The 10,177-nt window shown below is 36.2% G+C and overlaps 1 protein-coding gene across 2 annotated transcripts; it reads right to left on the bottom strand.

Annotated features, from left to right (window-relative positions):
• Positions 1–1,165: 1,165 nt before the first annotated feature.
• LOC137720415 (GLABRA2 expression modulator-like) lies at positions 1,166–8,947 on the bottom strand. Of its 2 annotated transcripts, none has more exons than XM_068459486.1 (4): positions 8,432–8,947; positions 8,232–8,333; positions 7,184–7,455; positions 1,166–1,530 (listed from the first exon to the last, which is right to left on the bottom strand). In XM_068459486.1, the coding sequence occupies exons 1-4, from the start codon at positions 8,754–8,756 to the stop codon at positions 1,345–1,347; spliced, it is 885 nt and encodes a 294-aa protein (XP_068315587.1). In that variant the 5' UTR covers positions 8,757–8,947; the 3' UTR covers positions 1,166–1,344. The 2 variants fall into 2 exon arrangements, with proteins under 2 accessions (XP_068315587.1, XP_068315586.1); XM_068459485.1 differs by lacking the exon at positions 1,166–1,530 and adding an exon at positions 5,731–6,059 and having other exon boundaries at positions 8,432–8,945.
• Positions 8,948–10,177: the final 1,230 nt, after the last annotated feature.

Below are 10,177 nucleotides of genomic sequence, written 5' to 3' on the forward strand. Positions count from 1 at the left end.
ATCTTCTTATACTTCTAATACCAAACACATATTTCAACAACAAACTCAAGCAAATTTGAGTTCCCATTACTAGATCTACAAGATTTGTAATTGAAAGATAGAAAGTGTACATCAAAATATAAATCCTAATCAATACCAAAGTGTACATCCTAAACTGATATTATCATTGTTCTAAAATTCCCCGCCTAGCGTTGCCTAGAAGCCAGATGGCTGGCTACCGTCCCGATTAGTCCATAGGCGTTTGAAAATGACGAAAGTGCGCCTAATCCTGCTTAGGCGTTCACCTAGCCCACCTAAAACCGCCTAGCTACCCGCCTATGTCGCAACTCTCACTTAGACAAAAAATCAATAACGTTCATTTTGCATTTTATTTTGTTTATAAAATGTAAGAGACTTGTTGAATCTTTGAATAACCTCTCATTATATGCATGTTCCACATATTTTCAATATGTTCTGATGCTTTATAATTTATGTCATTTTATTTATTAATTTATGTATCCTAATAGAATTATGTATTAATTTTAAGTATAAATAGACACCTATATGTACAATATATAATAAATTTACTTAAATTCGGCTAGGCGCTAGTCCCTAGTCCGTTGCCGGACTACCGCGTAACGTCTTTTAGAACCTTGGAAATTATAATGTACATAATGCATAATATACTAAAAAAGAATGAAGAAAAATAAACGAGGGGAGAGAAGTGAAGTATATTTGGCTTATGCACAAGGCCTTCTTGAAAAAATGGCTATTTATATGTATAAAAAAATAATATTGAAAAATGGCTATTTATATGTATAAAAAAATAATATTAAAAACAGTTTAGTCTCGTTCCTTCAATTCTTAGTATTTCCAAACTGGAAGCGATGAGATGGTCCAATTCAATTTTTGTTTCGATTTTGACTTTTGGTTAATGCAATTTTTTACTGATTTTTTTTATAACTAACCAATTCAATTTCCCGCTCGGCAGTTTTTATGCCCACCCCTACTTCCTATCCGCGGTGTCATTGAGAGATAGGGAGGGTACGACAATGGCATTGGGTAGGGACATATTTTGGTACGACAACGGCATTGGGTAGGGACATATTTTTACATCATATAGATTATAGACTGAAAAACAATAGGCCTGAATATCATTCTACCCACTCCTAAAAGTACAATCATATGGAAATTGTAAAATTACTTGATCTAATTTTCAGACTTTCAAAAAATAGCACAAGTGTGGCATACATTATCAAAATGATCAAGATCGTACATTGTCAAATAAATTCATCTACAAACTTATCAGTTATAAAACATCTTACGATGCGAAAAAAGCAAAAATTTCTGTGCCACAAAAAATGATCAAACAGATGAGTTCCGAGCTTGGAGAGCTTCTTGTAGGCAAATGACGGCACCATCATAATTTAAGAATCCCATAAACCAGAACTCATGGTTATCAACGGAGATAACCTGAATGTACTTTTCAGCAGGGTTCGATCTGCTTGACGATGGATTGACTGCTTTAAGCTGATGTAACGGGATAACCACCTATTATAATTCTCGTGCCAACGGAAATTAGTACAAATAACAGTTAACAACTCGTTAACCAAAATATGACTCACTCTAATACACCACATATGATCGAGAGCAAATAAACAAAACATTTCAATGATATATTCTTAAAACTCCCGAAATAAACCCCGCTCTCTAATTTTACTCATGCTACGTTTGGATGAAAAACTTTAAAATTCAATGAAATTTTGGACTCAATTTTAAAAATGCACAACAAGAATAGTACCAAATTACTATTGAACTTCAAATTCATTACCAAAACATAACAATACTATTAGAGGTGTCGTTTGAAAGTTCCCTCAAATTTGTTGTCTTCAATCACTTTCGAGTCATTCTATGTTCTTCCACCTTACATCACATTTTAATATTTTCAAATACTTTCAACTAATCTTTTAGTATTATCCAAAATTAAAAACAAAATTATTTTTATTATTTTATTGAAAAAATAATAATATTTTAATACAAATTGCCTAGACTATTCAGTTTAAGAGTAGAGATGCACTTGAGTAGTTACTGTTCATTAAAGATAGTTACTATTCACTTGGAGGGTTTGAATTGCCTATTGCCCAAAGGCTTTTTAGGGCTGGAAGTGCTCTAAATAGCTGGTATGTTTTAGCAATTTATTTTAGTTGGTCAATTTCTCTGTCACTCACAAGTGACTTAATTTGTGATAAGTAAGAAAGAGAGATTAGATTGTTAAGTTTCCTTTCACTAAAGCCCAAACAACTTATAGTGATTCATATCGAGCTTTGTTGTTTAGGCTTTTTCATTCGTATACTGAAACGGCATAGTTGGCGTTGACATAGTACTGCTCTAGATTTGGGAAGACGTTGATGTTTTGGCTGAGGGAAGGGAGAAGAGAGAGGAGCAAAAGCCAGAGGGAGAGGATATAGAACTACCAGGTTTTATAACACCGTTGTAACTTAAGTTCAAATTTTAATCTCGTTCGTCCATATAAATCTAACTGTCTTCATTTACATGTGTAATGTGGACTAGAAAAAATTTGGCCTTATGGGTTCCTACTTGGGCTGACAAATTTGAGGGCTACGTCCTTTCCAAGTAACAATCCAATTGGAGATTAATGAGGAATACAATCCTGTACAAAATCAAATTAAAGAGTCCCAAAAAGAGTAAGAATCCCTAAACAACATTAAAGCAAGGGAATTGTTATTAGCACTTCAAAAATCTCATTCTACACTCCAAACTTTCTATATTAGGAAAGAAAAATACACTTGTGAGGAGTGTAGAATGAGATTTTTGGAGTGCCAATAATACTTCCCTAAAACAAAACCTATTGTTTCCTATCCGTAACCTCATTGGTTCGCAAAAAAAACTTGCCAGATATATTCTGATTTGTATACCCAATTGGTTACTTGAAGCTCAAGTAAACAGCCCAGAAACCCTAATCGTTAGGTCCCTTTTAAACTCTCTCAGTCTTTCCTTCCCTTCTTCCAAACATTACCAGCTTGTGAATCTACGTGCAATCGGCTAAGAATTTTTTTTCCTTTTACTCTCCTAAGGAAGATATGATCTCGGGAGAGAGATATACGACAGTCATGGTTGATCAATACTGTGAAGACCCCAGTCACGAAGACAAAGAGATGGCTACGACGACTGAGGGTGCTAATCTTCTTCTATACCTAAAACGCAAACTTTTGAGTGCCGAAACAGGCCGAAAATTGGAGTACATGAAATACAAAGTTCTTTCTCAAAATGGGTTGTATTCGTATGCAGGAACCAAGAGAAAAGCACCACGAATCGAAGTGGATGAAGCCCTGCTACCCCAAGGAGCCATTAGTGGTCCTTCTGCACCCCAGGAAGCCATTGAGGGTGCTTCTGCACGAGGACGACGCTTGCCGGGAGAACCACAATTACAAGTAATTCAAGGCTTGTTCTATGGAAACTATGCCCCTCCTGATCTCCCACCAGTCCCAAATCTACGGCCCTTAATTCAAGTTCACAGCAAGCCTTTTGAGAAACAACTGACAAGTAGTGATGTGAGGGATGACCAATCTAGGCTTTCTATGTGCAAAGAAGATGTCGAAAATCACATCTTCCCGCTGTTGAAGGACGACGAAGACCCTAACCAAGGCATTCCTGTAACAACTTATGACATGAGCGGTAATGAGTACCCTATGGTGTTCAAAACTTGGGTGTCCAAGACTCATGTCCTCACTGGAGGTTGGAAAAGTTTTTGTCACGATTGCGGATTGGTTGAGAAGATTGATTTTGTGACGGTGTGGGTTTTTCGGAATGTGGTGAATGGAAGCCTTTGCTTTGCCATCAATTCAAGAAGGTTTCCGGCCGTGTCTGAAGCCATCAAGAAAAGAAGAAGGCAGACCTGAGACTGTGGACCGCCGTTAGGTCTGCACACATATTGTCCTTACTAAGGTTTGTTTTAGGGGTTTTTCTTCATATTTTTTATATTGGGCATAAGGTCCAATTAATTAGGGTTCTTTTGATGTTTAAGCATGCAAATATCCGCAATTAATATGTGATTGTTGGTTAATTGCTTTTGATTTCGTTAATAGTATTTTTGTATGTTGGTAGTTTCTTCTAGTTCATATATCATATAAGTGCTTCATAATTTTGCAATTGCAAGAGTAAAAATTTTGGATCATGTTCTTATTGGTCGTGCCATTAAGTAATGGGAAATGTTAGAGAGATGGTAGACGTTATTATGCAACCTCCCTAATAAAGGTGAGAACTATTTGTATAACTAATACTGCTTATATTAACGTAGTGGTACAATATGGTTTATTGAAATATAATCTTCCTAGCATTATCCAAAATGTAATGTCTCCCATCAAGAAATAAACTTTTATTAGATTTCATGGGGTTTGATTTTTCACATCAGTCGTTATGTACATAAAAGAACACTACACACCATATGAGAGAAACTCTCCTGCCTTGGTGTGATTGCCTACCTTTTCTATTAGAGGTGGATACGTTCTGGTTCGGCGCGGTTCCACTTTTGAACTGGAACTAGAACTGAAAAATATCAAGGGATTTTTTCAAATCTTCTTCTACTTCTAATACCAAACACATATTTCAACAACAAACTCAAGCAAATTTGAGTTCCTATTACTAGATCTACAAGATTAATTTGTGACTGGAAGATAGAAAGTGTACATAAAAATATAAATCCTAATCAATACCAAAGTGTACATCCTAAACTGATATTATTATTGTTCTAAAAATCCCTGCCTAGCACTGCCTAAAAGTCAGGTGGCTAGCTACCGTCCCGATTAGTCCATAGGCGTTTGAAAATGAAGAAGGTGCGCCTAATCCTGCTTAGGCGTTCACCTAGCCCACCTAAAACTGCCTAGCTACCCGCCTATGTCGCAACTCTTACTTAGACAAAAAATCAATAACGTTTATTTTGCATTTTATTTTGTCTATAAAATGTAAGAGACTTGTTGAATCTTTGAATGACCTCTCATTATATGCATGTTCCACATATTTTCAATATGTTCTGATGCTTTATAATTTATGTAATTTTATTTATTAATTTATATATCCTAATAGAATTATGTATTAATTTTAAGTATAAATAGAAACCTATATGTACAATATATAATAAATTTACTTAAATTCGGCTAGACGCTAGTCCCTAGTCCGTTGCCGGACTACCGCTTAACGTCTTTTAGAATCTTGTAAATTATAATGTACATAATGCATAATATACTAAAAAAGAATGAAGAAAAATATACGAAGGGAGAGAAGTGAAGTATATTTGGCTTATGCACAAGGCCTTCTTGGAAAAATGGCTATTTATATGTATAATTAAAAACAGTTTAGTCTCGTTCCTTCAATTCTTAGTATTTCCAAACTGGAAGCGATGAGATGGTCCAATTCAATTTTTGTTTCGATTTTGACTTTTGGTTAACGCAATTTTTTACTGATTTTTTTTATAACTAACCAATTCAATTTCCCGCTCGGCAATTTTTATGCCCACCCCTACTTCCTATCCGCGGTGTCATTGAGAGATGGGGAGGGTACGACAATGGCATTGGGTAGGGACATATTTTGGTACGACAACGGCATTGGGTAGGGACATATTTTTACATCGTATAGATTATAGACTGAAAAACAATAGGCCTGAATATCATTTTACCCACTCCTAAAAGTACAATCATATGGAAATTGTAAAATTACTTGATCTAATTTGCAGACTTTCAAAAAATAGCACAAGTGTGGCATACATTATCAAAATGATCAAGATCGTACATTGTCAAATAAATTCATCTACAAACTTATCAGTTATAAAACATCTTACGATGCGAAAAAAGCAAAAATTTCTGTGCCACAAAAAATGATCAAACAGATGAGTTCCGAGCTTGGAGAGCTTCTTGTAGGCAAATGACGGCACCATCATAATTTAAGAATCCCATAAACCAGAACTCATGGTTATCAACGGAGATAACCTGAATGTACTTTTCAGCAGGGTTCGATCTGCTTGACGATGGATTGACTGCTTTAAGCTGATGTAACGGTATAACCACCTATTATAATTCTCGTGTCAACGGAAATTAGTACAAATAACAGTTAACAACTCGTTAACCAAAATATGACTCACTCTAATACACCACATACGATCGAGAGCAAATAAACAAAACATTTCAATGATATATTCTTAAAACTCCCGAAATAAACCCCGCTCTCTAATTTCCTTCTGCCAATGCAATCTGCAAAGCTGTTCCTCGTCTTTCTTTTCACAACACAACATGTACAAAAGTACAAACATGATAGGACTACGGAAATATTACCACCAGCAGTTGTGCGACTCAGAATATTTTGCTAATACATCTTCATCAAGAGTCAAGAAAATTATATAAGGGAGAACAAGCATACGAAAACAGAGTATAATTATTTACCATAGCTTCCCTACACCGTGGTAATTATTTCCAGGTTTTGTTTACAATGCCAAGTGAATTCACTTGCTAATCTAGCCAGAACCTTCAATAAGGTTGATTACTAATGAAGATCACAAGTCCACTTAAGATAACAAAAATACCGAACCAAACTATCAAAGCAAAGGGCCCCAAATTCTACAACACAAATCATGTTGAAAATTAAAGTTGAGCTGGTACGGTTAATCAGTTAATGTGAGACTAAACAATCTCATAAACAAGCTCACTGAAGTATAAATCAAAGCTGAAACTCATGAACATTTTTTTCGCTATACATAGGGCTAAGCCTAAAAATGAAAATACTCAGCTCAGCACTTGCCCAACTATATGTAACATCTTGAACACTTTCGGTGAGAAAAGTTGAAATGGACGAAAAATACTTGCAGTGCAGAGGTTTATAAATTCCGAGAGAATTACATCAGAACCAAATTATATACCTTACGTGTCAGATATTAAGTGTTGATACTGGCCTACCAATGTCGAATCTATTTCCCTTTACTACTTAGTTGCAGTCACCATCAAATTAGAACACAACGGGGAATTTCCCTCAGATGTCTAGTGGCACGATTTTCTAATATGAAAAACTATCACGATTTTCTAATTTGAAAAACTATAAATCAGTCAATAACGCACCCCTTAAAATAGTTGCTAGTTAATTGAAATCCCATATTTGGAAATGTTCAAAAGACACAAAAGTAAGGCATGTGCAAACTTACCTTGTAATAGCTCCATTCGGTTTGGCTCTCAGCTTTGTATGAGATGGGATTATCACTGCAGTAGGCAAGCTTTGCAGTAGAAACATATAAAACTCCCATGACTGGACCAGCTGATGTGGACAAGTAACATGCAAATGAATTTTGAAGTTGCTCCTCGAGAGTTGTCTCAAAGGTTGATCGAAAGATCTTCTCGTAACCACCTTCTGCTAGAACCTTTGTTCCTTGTGCAATTCTTCCCATGGCAGCATCAGCAAAACTGGGGCTTGTTTTTACTAGTTTGAAGGAAACAGGATGATTAGTGCCTTCATCCATCACAACCAATGTTTAGGATCAACAAAATACACAAACTAAAATATAGAAAGAGGTAAGATAAACAGAGAAAACAAAATTGGGGAGACCAAGGGAGATTGCAATCTCGTTTCCTCTTACGAAAGCAGACTTTTCTGGGCATTCAGTGTGAACAAAACAAAAGCTTTTGACGGAATTAAGTTCAAATGGTTAGAAAAACTGGAGGCTGGTACTAAAAACCACAATGTACTGAACAACTTTCAGGCACCTGGCGCTAAGCATTTTACAAGAATTTTCAGCAAATCTTCCTCACAAATTTTGAACTTTCAATTCTCATGTCAATCAAAAGATCTACCAAATAAAATTAGCACACACACACCACACCTATACTTTTACTTAAAAACAACCAAGGAAGCCGAATTCGAACCTAATCTTAACACAAATCCCATGATGAAAATTAGGGGACCAAATTTTTAAACCAAATTTACGAACCAAATGATTTGACACCAATAAGAAATAAGCACGTTAACCAACACTTACGTAATAATCCAATTATCAATTCATTTGATTTACAAAATTTAGTTTAGAAATTTGGTCTCCTAGCACAACAACAACAACAACAAAGCATTTTCCCACTAAGTGGGGAGAAATTTGGTCTCCTAGCATTACCCTTAAAAATATATACGTTAAAATTAATTGAAACGTAGTAAATGAGCTGAGATCAACAGGAAGAAGAAACAAAAAGGAAGCAGAAACTCACAGTGCTGCCACGTGTTTCCGGCGAGATCCTCCGCCTTCTTCGTAGCTTCCCCCACCGACTTCCTCCACCTCCCAAACACGTTCCGCACAGTCTCCACCGAATCTAACCATGCACGCATACACAACAAATACGTATCCACAATCTTCAAACATACATACGAATCCAAATAAGGACAAAAATACGGAAGCACAGATACCGACCTTTGAATGAGAGAGATTGTGAGAGCGTAGGGGAGGGGGCCACGTAGGTATTGGATCCCTGATGGGAAGAGTGATCCGACGCGGCAGCGTGCGACTCGGACACCAATTCCGGGCTCCAACGAACCGATTTCTTCGACCCGTAACCCGTGGGAGTGGAGAACGCCTCCGTCAGAGTCGGCTGAGCCTGAGCCTGCGAGCCCATCACGAAGCTCGCCCAGTTCGCATCCCCGTTCAGGGCTTCGGCTGTAGACTTCGGGTTCGGATCCTGGGCGGCCGGAGTCTGCGTTTTGGAATCGGCCTCGGCGGTGGGCTTGGGCGGGTCCATCGTTCGTTCTAGAAGATTCCGGTGCTGACGCGGGATCGAATTGGCGCGTGGTGATCTGGTTTCTCTGTGTGTGTGATTGATTATTTAGTTTTCTTCTTTTTTTTGTTATTTTTGTAGGTGGAATTTGTAAATTCGAGTTTTGAAATGGAAGAAATTGGGATTATTGGAGGGACGCGTTTAGCGATAAAGAACTTGACGTTTTAGGACATGGACCCTCCGTTGACGGGGAGGCTCTTCCTATTCTCCTCTCTGAACCGCCACGTGTTTTTTATTTTTCTTTACCGTGATACTTTAGAATGTGCTATCCACACACCTATTTTTACTTCTTACACATCCCTTATTACTTTATGTCCTTTGATCTTCTTCATTTCATCCGATCCGACGACCAAAAATTAGAAAGATGTGATGTGTGAGAAGTAAAAAATGGTGTGTGGATATCACACCCCATACTTTATTGGCAGAACATTTTTGTTCATCATTCTAAACTTTTTGGTGCATGTTCACCGTACAACTTAGGGGTGGACATGGGCTTAAATATGGAGGGACTATATCGAACTCACTTTAAATTGTAATGGGACGGCTGGGTAATAAAATTTTTGAATCTAGAACCAGACTTGATTTGGCCCGTTTGAAACGGGCAATTTGGGGTGGGTCCACTTAATTTTTTTTTTTTTTTTAAAAAAAGAATTGATTGTTGGATCCATTTAACTTAAATTTTTTTTATTAAAACAAAGTACATACTCTACTGCTTCATTCAAATTTTTTTTTTTTTTTCCATCTTAGAAATTTGTAGATCCAAAATTCCAAATAACATAAAAAAATCCAAATTTCCAAGATCCAAAATTAAAACCGAGTACAGAGCCTACTGATTCTAAGATCCAAAACTTCAAATAACATCAAAAATCTAAATAACATCGAAAGTTCAAGGTCTAAACATGAAAATAATAACATCCAAAACAACAAAAAATAGCATCTGAGACATCCAAAGTCCAAAGATCATATTAACATAAAATGAAATCCGTAATAACATCCAAATTAATATCCGAAATAACTTTCAATTTTTGGGTGATTTATGGTAGAAGGACGACACCCTTCCTTGTGACCTCTCTCTAACTACAATTGCGGAAGAAACATATGTGATCATTAGAAATCAGAGATTAGAAGCATATTACATAATCAGTACTTGCATGAAATATATTACATGATTAGTATAACAAATTTCATAAACATAAAGAAAGCCAACAAACTTTTCATTATTGGCTTTGCTCAATAATCTATGAAAATCAAAACCAATAATGGATATCAAATAATCTTCACTATTGCTTTGACTTACAAGCATCAAGATTGCAAGTTCAATTACCAATTTTATTTCAAAAATCAATATCTTCAAAAAATTGTAACAAATTTAAATACCAAACAAC

Source organism: Pyrus communis, chromosome 16 (genome assembly GCF_963583255.1).
Source record: "Pyrus communis chromosome 16, drPyrComm1.1, whole genome shotgun sequence".
Taxonomy (NCBI): Eukaryota; Viridiplantae; Streptophyta; class Magnoliopsida; order Rosales; family Rosaceae; genus Pyrus; species Pyrus communis.

Bases quoted from the DNA above. Each gene is read 5' to 3' on its own strand.
- LOC137720415 (XM_068459486.1), bottom strand. From the start codon at position 8,756: ATGGACCCGCCCAAGCCCACCGCCGAGGCCGATTCCAAAACGCAGACT. The intron at 8,334-8,431 runs GTCGGTATCTGT...GTGCATGGTTAG, and splicing joins ACAATCTCTCTCATTCAAAG to ATTCGGTGGAGACTGTGCGG. The intron at 1,531-7,183 runs GTAAGTTTGCAC...GAATTATAATAG, and splicing joins CCGAATGGAGCTATTACAAG to GTGGTTATCCCGTTACATCA.